The 20,369-nt window shown below is 56.6% G+C and overlaps 1 protein-coding gene and 1 long non-coding RNA gene across 2 annotated transcripts; one reads left to right on the top strand and one right to left on the bottom strand.

Annotated features, from left to right (window-relative positions):
* Nucleotides 1-5,020: 5,020 nt before the first annotated feature.
* Nucleotides 5,021-14,508, bottom strand: LOC114604483 (uncharacterized). Its single transcript, XR_013394101.1, has 4 exons — nt 14,218-14,508; nt 13,213-13,321; nt 11,068-11,132; nt 5,021-9,735 (listed from the first exon to the last, which is right to left on the bottom strand). It is a non-coding gene; the product is annotated as an uncharacterized LOC114604483 (long non-coding RNA).
* Nucleotides 14,497-20,143, top strand: LBX2 (ladybird homeobox 2). Its single transcript, XM_028744606.2, has 2 exons — nt 14,497-15,294; nt 18,839-20,143. Exons 1-2 carry the CDS (start codon nt 14,976-14,978, stop codon nt 19,318-19,320), a joined length of 801 nt encoding a protein of 266 aa, XP_028600439.2. The 5' UTR covers nt 14,497-14,975; the 3' UTR covers nt 19,321-20,143.
* Nucleotides 20,144-20,369: the final 226 nt, after the last annotated feature.

A 20,369-nucleotide genomic window follows, 5' to 3' on the forward strand; every position in this document is an offset into this window, starting at 1 on the left:
GCTACCGGCATGAGGGAGGCAGTGGAAGACAGGAGGGCCTGGCGTGCTCTGGTCCAGGGGGTCACGAAGAGGCGGACACGACTAAACGTCTAAACAATAATTTCTCTGTCCAAGCTGCAGCGTCCTCTCCTCTGCCTGGCCAGTGACTCTGCAGGGCTACTTCAGGCCAAGAGGGGGGTCCCTTCCCCATTTCCCCCAAACTAATCTCATAAGCTGTGTAATAGAGGGATCAAACAAGGGTCCTCCGGCCACCCCCACCCCACCCCCACCCCACCCCCCTCCATAAAGATACAGAGAAAGATAAATGCAAAACGCCTCTGCGCTCATCAAGGAGGCAATCAGCAGCGCACCACGGGAACAGCTCCGCACAGGCGCAAGCGAGTGTACCTACCTAATCAACACTGCGTGCCCCGTGGGTGTTGCTCTGACACACAAGCCATGTGCTTTTGTTGTATTTGAATTTGATTATTTCATTATGGGAAATCTCTTTGGGAGCCAGCTGGTGGAAGACAGAGCAGGAGCAAAATGGAAGAAATGAAATGGATCGATCTCGATCTCTCTCTCTCTCTCTCTCTCTCTCTCTCTCTCTCTCTCTCTCACACACACACACACACACACACACACGGCAATTCACATGAACATGCGTGCTCCAATTCAAGCAGTCTTTAACATGCACAGCCAAACATGGAGCCAGTGTGGTGTAGTGGTCAAGAGCGGTAGTCTCCTAATCTGGGGAGCCGGGTTCGCGTCTCCGCTCCTCCACCTGCAGCAGCCGGGTGACCTTGGGCCAGTCACACTTCTCTGAAGTCTCTCAGCCCCACTCACCTCACAGAGTGTTTGTTGTGGGGGAGGAAGGGAAAGGAGAATGTTAGCTGCTTTGAGACTCCTGAAGGGGAGTGAAAGGCGGGATATCAAATCCAAATCCAAACACAAGCACACAGAGCCACAACCTTGGGGTTTTATTATTTATTTGTTGATAGGAAATTTGTTGACTGAGCATTTTCTGCTTATGGGCCAGCCAAACCTCAGCATCCTACAGTAACTAGCTGGGACATGATGGGGCCCTGAGTCAGAAGGGTTTTGTGGTTGTTGTTGTTTAGTCGTTTAGTCGTGTCCGACTCTTTGTGACCCCCTGGACCAGAGCATGCCAGGCACTCCTGTCTTCCACCGCCTCCCGCAGTTTGGTCAGGCTCATGTTTGTAGCTTCGAGAACACTGTCCAACCATCTCATCCTCTGTCGTCCCCTTCTCCTTGTGCCCTCCATCTTTCCCAACATCAGGGTCTTTTCTAAGGCCCATTTGACTTCACTTTCCAGGATGTCTGGCTCAAGGTCAGCAACCACACTACCTGGGGTATACGAGACATCAATTTCTTTCTGGTATAGTTCCTCTGTGTATTCTTGGTTGTGTGGTACCCATTCATTGACCACTACTCTTCTCCCAAAGGAGAGGTGCCAGGGTCAAGACCTCTGACTGGAGTGCCTTTGTCTTGTGACCAGCAACGTGAAGCTAAGCCACAAGACAGAGGAACTCTGCACATACCCAGAGGCACCCGTTGCATGTTCAGGAGTGCCTGCATTGCTGAGCTCTGTCTCAAATTACACCTTCTGGTGGTTGTTGTGTAATGTAGAACAGTACAACCTTTTTCTGTTGCCTGGAATGGACACCCAGGGGAATGTGGCTCCAGGCAGGGAGATCTTCCTGTCATACCTGTGGGAATGTTCAGGGATGCAGGAGAGGATATATTGTTTGATTATAGCCTTTCCAACTTGTGTTAACAATTTAGCAAAGTAACATTCCCCCTTTTAAACTTGCACAACGGATGTGTTTGCTCAGGCTCGCTAAAGCCTCTATAATAACTGTTCTGGTATATTCCCCTTATTCCCTCACAAAAGATAAGACACGACACAGTCTTCTATAAAAGTATAAAAAGAGTTTACTCATATTCTGTTCACAATCAGATCCCAGAAGGCAGACTTAGCTTAGAAAAGTAACATATACCTGGAAACTATCTCATAAGGAGACAGTCCCTTTATTCTAGAGAGCATCTTTGGCTAAGCAGATGTTGCTTTTTCAACACATATAGTCAGAGAGAGAGAGATGGCTAACCTGCCCTGTGCTTTTGTCGTTACCTGCACAGGTGAGGCCACGCCCACCTCTAGTCACATGCAGAGGAAGTCTGTCCCAGCCCAGAAGGAAACAGGAAGTTGACCTGCTGGCTGGACAAACATGTGCAAACATGTTCACTCTAGGAATGTTGTACTTGACTGCTCTTGTGTTTCACATCCCACAATACCTGCTCTGGATCTTCCTCTCCCCCCCCCCCTGTGTGTGACCTGGTAGATGGGCGTGACCCTAGCTGACCAGGTAAAAGGGCTGGCCATGCAACCATCTCTCTCTTGGGCTCTTTCTCTCCTGGCTCTTAGCCAGCACATGGCTCAACCTTCACACCGGATGGAGCCCACAAGCAGGAAGTCTGAGGTGTAGCTCAGACTTCTTTTCACTGTAACCACAAGATAAAGCCTGCCTTCAAATTCCTGCTGTGAACTGAATGTGAGTAAAACTTTGTTCTTACTTTTAAAGAAAACTGTGTTGTGTTGTTATTATTTTAAGAGGGAAATAAAGGGGGATTTCCCAGGAATAAGCCAGACTGGATTGCTTAATTAAAGGATTCTAAGTTAGTGAGGAGGGATAATATCAAAACAATATATCCTCTCCTACCATCCTTAACATTTGTCCTGTTGGGCTGGACCCCTGATAAGTTGAAAGGGGCCTGATCCATCTAAAATGAGCCCATTGCATGCATTCTTGGAGAGGAGTCCTTTTGCGTTTTTTGGTTTTGCAGGGCAAACCCCCCCCCCCCAAAAATGGTTTTGTTTGTTGTGTTTCCTCCATTGCAGGAGTTGGCCTTCAGGGTCCCTTCTGACTCTACAGTTCTACCATTCTATGAAATCGCAACTTCCTTCCTGCTTGGCTTCACACAAGCTCCTTCCTGACCCAGATAACGTTTTTTCATCTTTCAGGCACACCAACCACCTTCCCATTCAATCTGAATCAATGTCTGTCTGCCTGCCTGCCTGCCTGTCTGTCTCTCTCTCTCTCTCTCTCTCTCTCTCTCTCTCTCTCTCTCTCACACACACACACACACACACACACACACACACACGTGTGTGTGTTTCACACCATGTGTGTTTAACCTTGTCTGGGGGATCACCCAAGAATAAGTGTGGGCACACATCCTCTTGCCCCTTTCCAGCCCCCCCCCCCCATACCACACTGCCAAGTGCTCCCATTGCCAAGTCCAAGGGAGGTCGTAAGGCATCAACATCCATGTGCCAAAAGGTCAAAGGGATGCCGGCAGGAGCATGTGAGCACATGGAGGGCGCAGCACATGCCCCGACATGTCCTTTGGTGACCACCTGGCTGCTCTGGGTGTGGCCAGGACTCTGCGCCACGCAGGAAGCGGCTGGGCCATGCCAGCCAGATGTGCTGGGCCTTTAGAGCCCCTTTTCATAGCTGTCAAATCAAAGTGAGGGGGGAGGTAGACAGGAGTTCCAGCATCATGCGCACAGCAGCTGGATGGAGTCCCAGGGTTGCTTGCATCTGTTCCATCAATCACAGGAGGGGGAGGGGCGTGGGCAGCTGTGAGGGCCCACCTGCCTCTGCCAGCCTCGGCTCACTTGCCCCTGAGGCCCAGGGCTCCTGGGGGCCAGAGAATCTGCAAGCTGCAGGCCAGTGCCCTCTGCCTTAGACCTACTAGGATGGCTTCCAGGGGTGCCCCCCCCACTTGCAGTCACTTGAGAGGGAGAGGGGGGCCACACCCTCTTGGCCTGGAATCCTTGTCCCCAAATCCCAGACGCTGGGTGAGTCTGAGGCTGACACTCCTGAGTGGTGAGGCAAATACACTCTGCACATGTTCAAGGCATGCATCCAAGATCACAAATCATGCTATGGAAAACCACCTGCAAATGACGATCGTTTTCCAGTGAAGAGCCATCATGGAAGGGGAGGGGGTGAAGGTGTGGGGATGCTCAGGAATGCAGGAGAAGATGTATTGTTTAATTATATCCTTCCCAACTTGTGTTAAAAAGTTCTACAATTTAGCAGAGTAACATTCCCCTTTTGAACTTACACAGCGGATAGGTCTTTGCCAGGCTTGCATAAGCCTCTAAAATAATTCCCCTTTTATTCCCTCTTAAAAAGAATAGACACGACACAGTCTTGTATAAAAGTACCGTATTTTGCGCCCCATAGGACGCTCCAGCCCATAGGACGCACCTAGTTTTTTTGGGGGGAAATAAAGAAAAAAAAGTTTATTTCCCCCCCAGGTGCGGGGCTGGAAGAACCAAGTCGGGGAACAGTGGGAAGGCGCGCTCTGCCTCCCGGCTGTCCCCCGAGCTTGTGGGGCTGGCTATGGGGAGAAGTGCGCTGAGCCCGGGACTGCAGGCAGCTTTGTGCAGTCATCGGGAGCGGGGCGGGACTTCGCTCCCGGCGGCCGCGCAGAGCTGCGCTGAGCCCGGGACTGCAGGCAGTTCTGCGCAACCCTCGGAGCCGGTCTCCCGAGGGTTGCGCAGAGCTTACTGAAGCCTGGAGAGCGAGAGGGGTCGGTGTGCACTGACCCCTCTCGCTCTCCAGGCTTCAGCGAAAGCCTGCATTCACCCCATAGGACGCACACACATTTCCCCTTCATTTTTGGAGGGGAAAAAGTGCGTCCTTTAGGGCGAAAAATACGGTATATAAAATAGTTTACTCACATTCTGTTCACAGAAGGATCCCAGAAGGCAGACTTAGGTTACAAAATGTATACACATGGAATCTATCCCATAAGGAGATCCCATAAGGAGATACAGCGGTGCCCCGCAAGACGAATGCCTCGCAAGACGAAAAACCCGCTAGACGAAAGGGTTTTCCGTTTTTGAGTTGCTTCGCAAGACGATTTTCCCTATGGGCTTCTTCGCAAGACAAAAACCTCTTGCAAGTCTTGCGATTTTTTTTCACTTCCCCCCCTTTTTTCTAAGCCGCTAAGCCGCTAATAGCCTTTTAGCCGCTAAGCCTTTAATAGCCGCTAAGCTGCTAAACCGCTAATAGCGCTAATCCGCTAAGCCGCTAATAGGGTTGCTTCGCAAGACGAAAAAACCGCTAGACGAAGAGACTCGTGGAACGGATTATTTTCGTCTTGCGAGGCACCACTGTACAGTGGTACCTCGGGTTAAGTACTTAATTCGTTCTGGAGGTCCGTTCTTAACCTGAAACTGTTCTTAACCTTAACTTTAGCTAATGGGGCCTCCTGCTGCTGCTGCACCGCCGGAGCACGATTTCTGTTCTCATCCTGAAGCAAAGTTCTTAACCTGAGGTACTATTTCTGGGTTAGCGGAGTCTGTAACCTGAAGTGTCTGTAACCTGAGGTACCACTGTAGTTCCTTTTGTCCTCTCAGGCTAAAGATGTTGCTACTTTGAGGAATGGAGTCAGAGAGAGAGATGGCTGCCTCCCCTGTGCAATTTTGCTACCTGCACAGGTGAGGTCACGCCCACCTCTGGTCACATGTAGAGGAAGTTTGTCCCAGCCCAGGAGGAAACCGGAAGTTCTGACTGGCTGGTCCAGACATCCCCTTTTTATGTCCACTCTAGGAACGTTGTATTTGACTGCTCTGTGTTTCAAACCCCACAGAAGGTGATGCCTAGGCCAACTTCATGAAGCCCCTCCCACCCCACCCCAGCTTGAAGGCACCTAGCCTCTCCTGCTCCTGGCCCCAATCCCGCCCCTTCCACCACTTTCTCAGGCTATCCCCTTCCACACACCCCACCAATAATCCCTGGCACAAGTTTGCTTGTTTAACCATTTAGGTAAAAAAGGTAAAGGACCCCTGGATGGTTAAGTCCAGTCGAAGGTGACTATGGGGTGCGGCCCTCATCTTGCTTTGCTTTTCAGGCCAAGAGAGCTGGCGTTTGTCCACAGACAGGTCATGTGGCCAGCAGGACTAAACCGCTTCTGGTGCATCGGGACCGTAACAGAAACCAGCGCGCATGGAAACACTGTTTACCTTCCCGCCAGAGCGGTACCTATTTATCTACTTGCACTTTGTCGTGCTTTCGAACTGCTAGGTTGGCAGGAGCAGGGACCGAGCAACGGGAGCTCACCTCCTCGTCGCGGATTAGAACTGCTGACCTTCTGATCGGCAAGCCCAGCGCCACCCGCTCCCCTTTACACCTTGCCCGCCTTCCAGCTCCAACGGGGCATCCACGCGGCAGCCTAAAACTAAGGTTACAAATAATATCGCTTATATAGAATTAAGTCAAGTGCCATTGTTAAAAAAACGTCCTGATCCAGGGGCCCTTCCACGGCGTCTTGGTCTTCGCAAGGCGCTCCTCCGTTCACTTAAGTGGCTGCAGAGCATAGCTAGTCCTCGCGCTCTTGACAACTGAGATTAGCACACGCGCACGCGCGCGCACAAACACACGCATCTAAAGGCCTGGGATGGAGCTGCTCGCCCCACGAGCACATTCTTCTTCTCCATCACTTAACTCAATTTCCCTGTCAACGCCCCAGATAAGCTGGCAGTGGGGGCGGGGGGGGGGAGATGCTGAAGGAGAACCGGGGGGAAGAGACGCAAGACCTGCTGAGAATGAGCCGGGGGTCTGCAAGGATCCCCCTCTGCAGCAATTTCCTGGTGCGTGTCACAGGGCATTATGCGAGACGGTGTGCAGGGCGGCGGGGCGGGGGGATGTCTGTACGAGGCAAGGAGCGGGGAGGAACCAGGGAGGGCAGGAGGAGCATTTGGCTCTCCTTGCAGGTTGAAGTGTCCCTGCGAACACGCCCCAGTCCCTGTGTAATTCTGCAATTCTGGTTCTAAACGCAGCATAAGGGGTCTCTAGTACTGTATAGTATAGTATAGTATAGTATAGTATAGTATAGTATAGTATAGTATAGTATAGTATAGTATAGTATAGTATAGTATAGTATAGTGTATTTTTAAATGGGGTTTCAGAGTTTTTAGGGGCTTTTGAATGTTTTATGTAGTTTTTCAATTTCATTGTTCTGTATGGGACAATGACAATAAAGATATCTATCATCTATCTATCTATCTATCTATCTATCATCTATATCTATCTATCTATCTATCTATCTATCTATCTATCTATCTATCTATCTATCTATCTATAACGCCAGGGCAGCGAAGACGCCTCTTTCTTCCAGAGGTTGCGCCGCCTTAGTCTGCTGCAGAAAAAAAGCGGGTCTGTTGCGCCTTCATTATGGCATCAGGCTTTCATGCAATCGCGGGATTGTAGAGTTGGAAGGGCTCCAAAGGGTCATCTAGTCCACCCCCCCCCCGCAACGGAGGTTTTGTGTGCTTCAGATGCATCGGGTGGGGCCTTCAAGACTCCCCGCTGTGTTGTGGCCTCAGCTGCAGCGGCCAGACAGAAGCCGGAGGGAGGCGCGGACTCTTGGAGGAAAGTGGCTTGTCTGTCGACTGAGGTCCTTTGTCTCAGCGAGACTTCCTGGTCGGAGCGCTGGGCTAAGAGCGGAGGCATCGCGGCTCAAACGCGGCCACGAAGCTCCGGGTGACCAAGAGACAGTCACTCTTTCTTAGCCTAACCTCCCTCACAGGGTTGTTGTAGGGAGAAAACAGAGGGAGGTGGACAACACTGAGCTATTTGGACCACAGCTGAGAGCCCGTGTGGCATAATGGCTAGAGAGACCTTGGAGTCAGTCACCATCTCTTCGCCTAACCTCCCTCACAGGGTTGTTGTGAGGAAAAGAACCATGGAACCACCTCGAGCCCCTTGGAATTTAGAGATGTATATAAATGTAGTAAGTACATACATACATACATACATACATACATACAATAATAACAACAATAGTCTGGAAGAACTGTGGATCTGGCCCTATGACAGGTGCCAGACGATGCCCGTTCCTCACTCGTAAGAAGTCGATCTCTTAGTGTGGCAGCGCTGTCCTCTGGAACTCCCTGCCGGTTGACAGCAGGCGGGCTCCTTCCCTGCGCTCTTTTCCGCGCTTGCTAAACGCATCCTTGCTTAGACAAACCTACTCAGGTAAAATGTTGGTGTTTGTTTTCATCTGATTTTAGTTTATGTGTGGTTTTAATTTTTCGAATGTTGCTTATAACTGTTTTTATCGATAATTTTATTTTTCGTTATTTTTATAAACCACTTTGAGGCTTTTGACAATCAAGCAGAGTATAATTTCAAACAAACCAACAAACCCGTTTCCTTTGCTGTAGGGCCAGCAAAGAGGCAACCCCGGGCGAGCTGGACTTCCGCTGTGGCTTAGAAATCTTTCCTGGGCCTGCCTTTCCCAGAGCGCCTCCCCTGGGCTGTCCCTGAGGAGTCCCGAGTCAAATCCTGCGCGCCACCCGCGTCCACAGCTCTCCTCCCGCAGAGGCGCCGAGGGAGGTTCGGGCGCTGGACTGGGAGGCGGCGACCGACGGATTGTCCGTGCTAAGGAGGGAGATAAGACGGCTAAGAGGAGCTCTGTGGAACCAGGGACAGAAGGGATCGGGGGCCACCGGCTAACAGGCCCCGGCTCACTGGGCAAGGGCCCCTCGCCAGCCTCCAAGGCCCCACGGCAGCAAACAGACGCGCGCCGTCGGAGAAAAGATTTATCCGACGTGCGCCAGGCAGCCCTTCCAGGCCTCTGGCTTCGCTGGCGGATAAAAAAACCTCTTAGTCCGCCTTGTCAACCAAGACGCTCCAGGCGCCAACTTTTTAAAATCAGCAACGTTAAAAACAGGCAAACGAAAACCAAGAAAGGCGCTAAAGCAGAGAGGCGAAACCCTGAGTGGAATCCGCGAGAGCAGCTTGCCGGTAAACAGCCAAAGGAGGGGATGGATCCGGTCGCGGCGCCCAGACGAGAAAGGCCCCGCTGCGCCCGGCCATTCGCCGCCCTGCGGAAACGGCGAGAGGCTCAGAATGGCCAGGCATGTCCGACTGCAGCCGGGGAGGCGGGCGGGCGGGAGCCGGGGACTGCAGGCCCCTGAACAAGTAGCCAGCCCGGCAACGCCGCCTTTCTCTCTCTTGCAAACGTCCGCACGTCTTTTCGGCAACGGTAAAGTGGCGCACGGCTGGCGAGGGGAAGCGGGAGCGAGGGCGACTTGTAGACTTTGCGCTTTGGGTGGCTTTACCTTGGACGAGATTTTGGGGTGAGCCTGCTTTTCCCTGCTCTCTCCCTTCAGAGAGGACAGGAGGCAGCGGGGATCGGTAACCCCGGCTGCGGGCTCCCTCCTTCCTGGCTCCGCGTCAAAACTCCGCCGCCCGCGGGACTTTCGCACCTCCCTTCCTTGCCAGATGAAGCGCCTCTCTTTCCCAGTTTCGGGTCAGCGGCCTTCCACTCTCCTCGCTCCGCATCGGGATCTCCAGGAACCCACTTCTGCGGCAACAGATGCAAATGAAAATAGCGTTTGCCTTTCAGAACTGATGCTGCGCATCTCTGCGCCAAGAGCCGCCTCGCCTTCCGCGTTGTGTAAGCCGCTTGATGGGGCTCGGCCGGTTCTTCTGCATCCAATGCGCTTCTGGCTGAAGAAACATTTTGATGGTATTTTGACCGTCACCCACCCGCTCGGAAAAGTCTTGGGATCGGAGCCTTTGGCGGCCAGGAACGATGCGCCTTCCAGCTGCCGCCGGTCTCGCTCAGGGGACTCTCGGAAGGAGCAGGCGAGGGAAGGCCCGGCGCGTTTTCACTCCTGCGGCTTAGCGCGGGTCTTGTGAGAGGGGTGAACTACGGAAAGGGAAAGCAATTAAGAAAGGACGAAAGGGAGAAAGCCCGGCCGGCGGCTCTTGCCAGACTTCCGCGGGGCTTCGCTGAAATCCCGGAGCAAAGCGGAGCCGGTTAGGCAAACCCGCTTGGAAGGAACCCGCGAGGGGGGGCGAGGGAGGCTCCCCTGGCGTGAGAGATTGGGGGGGGGGGGTCCTCTCTTTCCAAAAGCGCCTCCCGCCCCTATTGTCCGGAAACCATAAGGGAGTTTCGCCAGTTGGGAAGGGAAGGGGAGCCCCTTCGGGATCGACTCCGGAATGGACCGAGGCCGGAACCTGGAGACAATGCCCCGTCCTCCCGCTTACTCTTGCGGTGCCTTCACACCAAAGTCAGCCCCCTCCCCGGTTCCGATCCTAATGATTTTCATTCCCCACCCTCCCAAATTTCAATTTCCAGGCTCCCCTCCCTCAGCAAAAGCAGATGAGGCGACGCGCTGGGGATTGTCCCGACATGAAAGTCACCATCTGGCGGCGCGCTCTCCCGATCCGCCGCCCCCCCCCTCCGCCCGCCCGCCCGCGCGGCTGTGGCCATGGCGGGCTCCATCCGCTCCTAATCGCTCGTGTAAACGGCCCATCTATCACGGCGAGCGGGGATTAAAGGCCCCTGAGCGGAGGGGCGCGCAGCCCGCCAGGCGCTGAGTGACAGCTGCGCTTAACCACTTCGGCTCCGGGATGGGGCAAAACTTTTAACAGGGCGGGGGGACTATAGAGGGGGGGCTCTAACGCAAGAAGCGAATTTATTCGGGGTGGAAGCTTTGGGATCCGCGGGAGGAGCTTCCTCACCTGCTGTAAGCGCTGGGCCTGATCCCAACCATGGGGGGGTGTCTTTGGGCAGAGGATCCCCCCTACCAAACTGCATTTCACCCCCCCCCCAATACAGAGGTGATTCTACGGGGGAGCTCCTGCTTTCATTCTTGGGTTTTGGGGGTGCGTGGCTTTGCGCGCGACGGTTACAATGATCTCCGAGAGACCTTTCTCCGACGTGAAATGGCGCCGAAGGGTGTTTGGGGGCCTGGCCAAGCCTGGAGCCCGTCTCCAGGTTTCTTGGGGGGAAATGGGGAGTAGGAGACCGACCGGGTTCGGGTAAAAGGAGCGGAACCTCAGCCACAGACAATCTAGGCGCTCCGACAGCCCGATTCCCCTTTGAAGGCTGGGCCGAGAAGAAAATGCAACCGGAAAAACGGAGGGGGTGTACTGCCTTATTGGGGTTGCAGCTGAGAATTTTATTTCTTTAATTTAAAAAAAAAGGTTTTCCAAACCCTTACAGCTCTAGAAAGAGCGCACGGCACCCCCTTACCTGACAGAGTCCTTCTAACTTTCCAAATATTTCTCTTCTATCGGTTTCCTTTGCTCTGTGTTAACCTAAAAGAAGCAAAAGATTAAAGAAGGGACCAAGAGACGATAGAGGGGTGGAAGGCGGCTCCATCCGACCCCTTTCCAACCGGGAAGGAGCTGGCTTTTCTCAGGCCCGGGCAGGGCAGGACGCCGCCTGCGCCTCACACCTGCTGTTCCACCCGGCCGTCAGGATGCGGGGTCGGGCAGCGGCTACCGCGGGACTGGGAAACAGGGCGTCCGAACCTCGTTGACAGATGAGGCCCGCAGCTCCGCCGCCCGACACGCGAGGAGGCTGGGCCTTCAGTGCCTTCGCCGGCGAGGAGGGAGGCTCAGAGACCCTCGTGCTCCAGGCCTGTAAGCTGAACGTCTGGAGACTCTAGTCTAGACGGTGTTCTTGCGGGGCGGCGATTATCATGCGAAGGAGCATTCTGCCCCGCGGAGGTTGTACCTTCCTGTCACAAACCCGGGGCCACTTTTATCCCCATGAATGTTCCATGAAGGGAGTGGGAAACAAAAGGCGACTTTCTGAATCTTGCGGGGTTTCTAGCTAACAGGCATCTTATGGTCGCCTTTCAGGGTGATTTGAGGAGCAGGCAACGGGGCTGCTGGCTCTGAGATGCCCGGGGGCAACTGGCCACGTTCACACAGCCAAAGAGCCCCCCCCCCCACAAGTGCTTTGCCGTGTCTCGTGTGAACGCACCCGCCCTTTCCCCCTTCTTTCCTCCGGCCTCTTCTGGCCTTTGGCGAGGGCAGAGGCTACGGCTTGTAGGACGAACGACTCTCTTAGGACTTTCCCAGATACCGCGCGCCCACACCAAAGAAGGTGCCATGGATTGGCTTGGGGCGAAGAAGGTGGTGGAAGTCGGTCGCAGGGCGGATGCGGAAGGCGAGCGGAATGCGGACGGCCGTGGCGAGCGCTGCCAGCTTCTCCTGGGCCTTTCCCGCTACCTCCGGAGGTGTGAGATGGCTCTGGGATATATTGATGTCCATGTTCCGTTTCTCTTCCGCCCATTGGCGAAGTCCTCCGGGCAGAGGTCGGGTGGCCATCTGTCCAGGATTCTTTAGTTGCGCTTCCTGGATTGTAAGGGGTTAGACTAGATGGCCCACGGAGGTCCCTTCCAACTCTCCAATTATATGATTGTGCGCCTACATTTGGGGTGTAGATGGGAGGGAAGGGATTTTCCTGCCCTCCCCCACCCCGTAACCTTCAGAGATACCGCCCCCATTCCCTCTTTTTCTGCTGCTTGCGCTGTGGGCTTTCCCCGGGGTCTTGTGCCTCCTTCCGGCCGAGTCCGACCGGCTACAGGGGCCCTCGGTGCGCGCCCACCGGGAGCCCTTTGCGCGCAGGCGAACCCGAGGTTTGGACAGGACGGGCCTGGCCTCTCAGCAGCTGGCTGTGGAGGGGGACAGGCTGGGAGGGAGGGAAGGAGGGGGGTTTACAAGCGTGCGGGATCATGGAGCTATTTGTATGAGGCTTTTACGGCCGGTCCGGGCAGTGAAACTCAAAACCTGCCCAAAGCCCCGCGCTGCGGGCCTTAATCACTCCCAGACGCGGCGCTTTTATGGGCCATTTAGAACTGGGGAGGCTATAAAACTCCAGGCAGTCGAGGGGGGGGTTAGAATAGTCGGGGTGCATCCTGGAGGGGAGTGGGGAACCCCATGGAGGCCCCTCTCTCCGGAGAGGCCGGGCTAGCCGTCGGGGGGAGGTCGGGGCCGCCCAGCCTGTCTACAGACTCCCCTCCCCAGCAGGCGGCCCGCGGGGGGCTTTGAAATGCTCTTTACAGCGCTGGGGGGGGGGGGAGCCGCTTTTTATGGCTCCCTTTACGGGGATGTTGCACGTCTGCCTTGCATTAGCGGCGGGGGTGGCGAAGGGGCCTAGCGGAGCGCCCAGCTGGGCCGCAGGCGGCGAGGCAAGCAGCCGGAGGGCCCGATCCACCAGAGACCCTGGGACGCCGCCGAAGCCGCCCTGCACCTCGGGCTCGCTCCCAAGAGCGCAGGGGAAGAACCGGAGGGCGGAGGCCGGGAAGGGGGAAGAAGACCCCAAGCTGGCCACGATGGGTGGAGAAGAAGGGTCCGTAGGGCACACAGGGAGACGCGAGGGGCAAACCTGGAGCGGAGGCAGCGGCTCCTCTGGGCGGCGTCTCGGATCCTACGGGCCACGCACGTCAAGGACGCCCGCTGAACAAGCCGGAGCCGGCGCTGAGCGAGAGGGGAACCTGAGGGTGCCCAAGATAATAACAATAGCAGTAATAGCACGAATAATAGTACTACTACAAAGAGTACTACTGATTGTACTACTACTAATAGTAACAACAGTAACAACAATAGTCATAGTAATAACAAAGCACATCTTCAACAATTGCGGCAGCAGCAACAAAATTCCGTTGCGCCCGAGAAGGAGAGCGTGGAGTGGCTCTCGCGGGGTGCGAAGCCTGCCTTTCCCTTCCTTCCTTCCTTCCTTTCCCTTACACCAAGCGGAGGAAAAACCCTCCGTGGCTCTGGAGGAAGAGAAACCTCTCCCCGAAGTCCCCGCGGGGCTATTTCGGGGCCGCCAAGCTGCTGAAGGCGCTGCAGTTGTGCGTAATTGCGCGGCGAGGTAAAGCCAGAGTCCCGAGAACAATAAGCGAGGCTGCCACAAACCCCCGAGGGGTATTTAGCTGGAGGGTCGCCGCCGCCTGAAGGAGAAGCAGCCGGAGGGCCCCGGAAGAACCCGGCTCGGAAGAATCCTCGCCGCAGAAGGGCGACTGGAGATTAGGAACTGCGCTAGAGGGAGCGCGACTATCTCTCCAGAGGGGAAGGCCGCAAAGGGCGCCCCACAGGCTGGTCAAGGAAGGCTCCCCTCCTCCAAAGCAGACCCGATCCAGGCGGCTCCATAAAGCTCCTGGAGAGAGGCGGGGGGGGGGGGGCGCGAAGAGACAATGCCAAAACTCAGGGGGCTCCTTGAGCAGAGACACTTGAGGCAGCTTAAGACAATTGCCAGAGATGAGCCCCGCAGGGGGAGGCAGGGTCCTCTATCGCCCACCCCAGCTGCCCTTCTTGTATCTACAGCCAGTTTGGCAGGGGGCGGTGGAAGGGTCTGGAAGGAGCGGGGACCACCGCGGAGCACACATACCGGGAGCTGGAGAGGCGAGGCCCAGCGTGATAAGCCGAGAGGGGCCAGCCCGGAAGGCGCTGCTTCACAGCCGAAGCTGTCCTCGGCTTGGGGAGCCGGAGAAGCTGTCGGGTCAGGGCCCTGGCGCAGGCCTAGCCGCTCCCGGGATCGGGGCCGCCAGCTCAGCGCTGGAGCCGAGGGAGCCCCCAGGCAGGCCTGCGAGCAAAGGCAGAGCCGCCGGGCGGTGGCCGCTTCTGCAAGGCGGCCGGAGAAGCGGGGACCCCCTCCCCTCCCCGCGTCCCCCCCCCACTCGCTCCCCCCTCTGAAACTTTGCTAACACTTCCGCGCTGGCTCCTCCTACCCGGGTGCCCAATTGATGGCCCTGCCTGTGCGTCTTTAAGGCTGGAGCGCCCGGGCGGACTTGGCTAGGACTGAACGGGCTCACCGGCGGCCAGAGGCAAGGAAGACCCGACGGGACGCCCCCTCCCCAAGCCGCGCCGGGCAAGGCCAGGCAGGGGGATGGGCCGGGGGGGCCCTTGTGCGCCGCCGCTCTACTCTTAGGCCCGGATCCAGCGGGCAGCGGGGCGGGGGGGGGGGAGAAGAGGAGCTTCCGCGCTCAAAGCTGGAGGGGGCGGCTCAGAGCGGCTGGCGCGCAGAGATAACAACGCTGGGGGATCTGCAGCAGCACCATGACCCCAAGGGGGTGCTGAGCCCCATCCCTGCTCCAGGAGAAGCTGGGGGGCTCCCTCCCCCTCCCTCCCGCCTCCCTCCCGCGGGCCATGACCTCCGCTAAGGAAGGGAAGGCGGCCCCCGCGCTGCCTCAGCCGGCCACAGAGGAGCGGCGCCGGAGCCCGCTGGACCAGCTGCCGCCGCCCGCCAACTCCAACAAGCCGCTGACCCCCTTCAGCATCGAGGACATCCTCAGCAAGCCCTCGGCGCGCAAACCCCCCGCCGCCCGCCTGCTGGACAAGGTCGCCGGCTCGGCCGGACCTCCCCGCAACGGCGTGCCCGCGCCCGCCTCTCCGCTCTGCGCCCTCGAGGAGCTGGCCAGCAAGACCTTCAAGGGGCTCGAGGTGAACGTGCTTCAGGCGGCCGAAGGTAAGGGGTCGGGGCAAGCGGGAGAGGAGAGGCGGTGGCGGGGCGGCGGAGGGCCGCGCTTGCCTCTTCCGCTGCAAGGGGTGACCTCCTCGGGGGCTCTCGGCCGCGGGGCTTGGGCAGGCTCGGTGACGAGGCGGCACCCGGGGGCCACCTTCCCACAACCGCTGCTGCGAAGCGAAGGAAGCGGCGGCCCTTCCCCTGTCCGGAGATTTCTCGGGCAAAGCGAAGGGCGAGGCTTGGACCCTCCTCCGCGGTTTGGGAAGCCCAGGAGCCGCCTCCGGGGCTGACGGGTGTCCCAAGGAGCCGCCGCTGCCGCCGCTTTCCCGAGAAAAGCGCGGAGCTCCCGGAGGCGAGGAAGAGACTCATCCGCCGCTTTCCTTCGGAAATCCTGGTGCGGAGGTCTAGCGGCGTCGGAGGCGAAGGGCTGGTCCGCCCAGCCCTCTTTCCACAGGGTCCCCAACGCCAACGCCGCTTCCTCCCCTTTGGCCTTTCTAATCGTTTTTTTCCTGCCCCGCAAGAATCCGCAGCCGGTTAAGTCAATATTATGTCAGCGGCCTGGATTTGTTTATCTGTCCCGCTGGCTCCACTTGACGCGCAGAGTCAGTCCAGACCGCGAACCGACACACAAACCGCCTGCGCTCCGAGGACAGCAAATGGCTGCCGCGTTGGGTCTTTCAAAACTAGACCGTTTTCTCTCTTTCGGTCCCGCCGGACGAGAAAGAAAAATGCCACCGGCCTAAACGGCGCGAATTCGTTCCTGGCGGCTGCTCAAGTTCGTGGCGGCGGCTGGGTTCGTTTACCGCGCGCGATAATTTCTCCTTGCTGGGTTTCACACGACTGCGATTTAATTCTGCCTTCTGCTTCTGTAAAGTGACCCCCCTTCCCGCCCCTGCAACACACAGAGAGACACTCTCGATTCAAATTAGCCGAAGGATGAGCGCCGAAAAACGGCCCCGAATCGCGTTAAACCACAAAGGGAAACGCGCTAGTTTGTTCGGGGCCGTTTGCTCCGATGTCCAGGAGCGAAATCCGGGAGTCGAGCCGGTTGGAGAACGGCCGGATAATCGAAGTGGGCACAGCCCTGCCCGGGCCCCCATCCCACAAAAAAACCCGCCGTTTACCACCCGGTTCCTCAAAGGATTCCACCACCCCTCTTTTAAAAAAATGTTACTGAGAGTGAGAGACGACATTTCGCCTCCACTTTTCCGGGGAGCTGGACCTTCCAGTCGCCGCCGCGGCTAAAAACCTTTCAGGCCGAGCAAACAATTTTCCGCCAGAGCCCCGAATTCAGGAAGGTTGTTCCTGGCTGAGCCACACTTCGGAATAGTCAGCCCCCCAATTGTGCCCTGGGCAAAAAGCGCGTGAAGGCCCCGGACTCTCCTTCTCGTCGCTTCTCAAAGGGACCCAAAGAGCCTCGTGGAGAGGCGCAATCGGACATTACGTAATTAGTTCAAATTAATTATATTAATTCATATTCTTTATATTTTACAATTTCCCATCTTTCTTGGGTGGATGTTCCTCGCCAGTCGTTCAGCTTAAATTGCTTGCAATTCCCCAAAACCATATTTCAACTTAATATAAATGTGAGGGAGCATGTTTCCAACGCCTCTCTCCCCGCGCCAAAATGGGTAATATTTGAGTTCCTCTTTTCCCAAAGAACCCGGGAAACTCTCTTTTTTTCCTGCGTTGTGAAATTAGCCGGGCCTCACCAGGGCCCGTTCGGCGCCCTTCGGGCAAAATTTTGACTGGCCAAGGGCGAGGGAGGCGGCGGGTGTTTTCCTTCTAATCGTGAAACAACAAAGCTTAGGAAAGCGTCATTTGTGAATGGTGGAGTGGAAAATGGGACAGAAAGAGAATTTAAACCCATTTTGAATCCAGGTTTGTTGCTCTTTTTTTCAGGGCGCTTTCAAACTTTCAGTTTAATGCCTTTTTGCATTTCCCCCAGCTGAAGTGCAAATCATGCGTCGGAACAGAATCTCAATAAATTAAATTGAAATTAAATTCCGGCGCATGGAAATGGGTTTACTTTCTCTTTCTGTCCCATTTTCCACCCCACCATTCACAAATGACGCTTTTCTAAGGGATTCCCAGGACGCTCAAACAGTTCACGTGCACAAATCCGGATTTCAGACCTGGGAAAGGGAAAATTGAGCAGCATTTGCGAAAATAGTCGACAGAGGAAAGCAGGATTTGAGCGCAGCGCGCAATTAGTGTAAAGGGGCCATTAGTTTGGATGAGCCCATCCTGAAGAGAAGGGCCTGATCCTGTGGATTCACCCAAACGGATTAATTCTGCGAGAGGTAATAGGCCTTCCTGGAGGGGTCCGGCGTCTCTGCTGTGGGCCGAATCGTTTTAATTCTAGACGAGGCCTCGCGCGGGCTCAACCGCAGCCTAGTCTTGGGCAGGTCCCTGGTCTCCTCCCTCCCTCGGCCTGAAGGTCCTCGTCCGGGACGAGAGGAGAGGAAGACCTCTTGTCCTTCGGCGGCGGCCAAAGGGTTGCCCCGCCAGCAGTTGAGGTCAAGGGTCCCGCACTTCGGAACAGCCATTTGGTTTCATTACTGCCTCCTGCGCGCCTTTCTGAGAGGGGGAAAGGAGAAATGGGAAAATAGAAGCAGGAGACTTTCGCTCTCCTTTCCCATCACACAGTCAGGACGAAGAAAGAAAGAATCACTGCTATGCGGTTGTTATTATTAAATAATAATAATAATAATAATTATTATTATTATTATTATTATTATTATTATTATTATTATTATTATTATTTTGTTATTATTATCCCCACCCTCACTTCAGGATAAAAGTGTAGCAATTATTCCTTGATCTGGAATTTTGTTCCAAATTTTAGTTTGGTGCCAAACATCAATCTCTCTCTCTCTCTCTCTGCCCCCCCCCCCCCGCCAGCCCAGTTCTTTGGGACAAAGGTCGGCGCCTTGACCGCCTTTGCTTCGTCGTGCGAGCAAATGGCCGGGGCTTCCCAGAGTCTGGTTTTCAACAAAATGTTATCAGCGCCTTTGAACCAGGGCGGCCGCCCAGCACAGTCCCTCTTTGTGCTCCTTCACTCGCCCTTCCATCCCCACGAGAACTGGGTCCGCCTGACTGAATGGGGAGAGAGGGGAGGCCGTCGGTTTTCCAAGATGCTCCGCGTCCCGAAAGCACCCTGGGCTTCCCGCTCCGCGCTTCAGCCTCGGGGCGGGGAGGCTAAGCTAGAAGTCGCCCGTCGTTCTCCGGGCGCCCCAACTGCACTCGCTGGGTTTCGGTTTCCGTCGGGTCTCGCCCTGCGGCCAGTTTCACGCTTTCCTGCGCCCAAGGGGAAGAGGTCTCTCCCGACCCCAGCAGAAGGGATAGCGAGAGGCCTTGCCAGGTCTCCAGGCAGAGGAAGCGGCCCTTCCAGCCCTGGTGGGGTAGCTCTGGAGCCCCCCCCGACGGCTGCAGGTTCTTTGGCGACTCCAGACCGGGCAGGGCAGGTGCGGGATGGGGGGCGCTGGCCCTTGTGCCCGGCGGGGGCGGCTGACCGCGAATCCTTCTCATCTGCTTCCCTCTGCAGGCCGGGACCCGCTGGGCGCCTTCGGGCCGAGGCAGCAGTCGAAGAAGCGTCGGAAGTCGCGCACGGCCTTCACCAACCACCAGATCTACGAGCTGGAGAAGCGCTTCCTCTACCAGAAGTACCTGTCGCCCGCCGACCGGGACCACATCGCGGCGCAGCTGGGCCTCAGCAACGCGCAGGTCATCACCTGGTTCCAGAACCGGCGCGCCAAGCTGAAGCGGGACTTGGAGGAGATGAAGGCCGACGTCGAGTCGCTCAAGAAGCTGCCCCCGGCCGCCCTAGAGAAGCTGGCCAGCATGCCCGAGCTGGAGCCCCAGCCCCAGCCTGCCCGGGCCCGCGGGGGCAGCCTGCCCCGCGCCTCGCCCCCATCTTCGCCCGGCGCCTCGCTCCGCGCCACAGACCCCTTCTCCGACGGCGAGGACGACGACGACGAGGAGGAGGAGGGCGAGGACGAGGACGAGGAGATCGACGTGGGGGACTGAGAGCCTCGCGCGGGGCCAGCCCGCTCCCCCAGCATCGAACCAAGGGACGGGGGGTTGAACCGTCGGACCCCGTACCTCCCTCTCTTTCTCCCGCCTCACCGCCAGCAAAGGGGCTTGAGAAGGCGCCCCAGCCCAAGAACAGAGAGGCCCCACTTTCGACGTCCTGCACCCCAATTCCCTGACGCCCCAGGATTCCATTCACCCCGATTTTCCTCCATCTTTATCCGCCCGCCCCGTCCATTCACCCCTTGCCCCGCCCCGCCCTGCATGTCGTCCATGCGTTGCCCGACACATCCCTGCCTGCACCTCAGACCCCCCCCCCCCGTTATTCTGGCCCCAGCTGACCCCACCCCGTCCTCCTCCTTCGGTCACTGGCGTGGAAGATTTGGTGCAATTTCTTTTTCTAAAAAAATCATTTAATTTTATTATTATCATTATTTTTCAGTCGTGGTTTGGTCCCTGCTGTGATCTCGATTCCTTCCCCCCCCCGCCCCCGCCCCCGTGTCCTTGCTGTTTGCCTTTCCTCCACGAGTCCAGACTGGGACACCCACCCGGAGGAAACAGGGGACTGTGGTGGTTTTTGGGGGTGTCTTATGGGAAAGCCGCATTTAGCACATTCCAAAAGGGGCCCCCGACGGCTGGGCCTGGAGCTCTGGTGACTCCGCGAGGAACCACCCCTCTAGGGAAGGGGGGCTGCCTTCCCTCCCAGTTTGGTGTGGGGGCAGCTCCCCCAGCCTTTCGCGCACCCCCGCCCCACCCTCAGTTTCCCGGTTCTCTCGGTCGTGTGTGCGTGTATATATTTTGAATAAAAGGACACACCAGATGACGATGCCAGGTTCCAGTTTAAGAAGAACTGGGGCAGGTGGGGGGGCACTGGGGGGATCCGGGAGCCTGAGACACAAACTTTCAAGGGAAAGGCCGACTGAGGAACCGGGCAGTCCCGGAGCCAGGAAGCGGCGCGGACGGAAGGTGGGCGAGGGCGGCGTCGCATGAGAAAACGGGAGCGTCTCCCCTCACCATCAACCCTCGACGGATCTCCTGCGGAGAAG

Source organism: Podarcis muralis, chromosome 9 (genome assembly GCF_964188315.1).
Source record: "Podarcis muralis chromosome 9, rPodMur119.hap1.1, whole genome shotgun sequence".
NCBI classification, from domain to species: Eukaryota; Metazoa; Chordata; class Lepidosauria; order Squamata; family Lacertidae; genus Podarcis; species Podarcis muralis.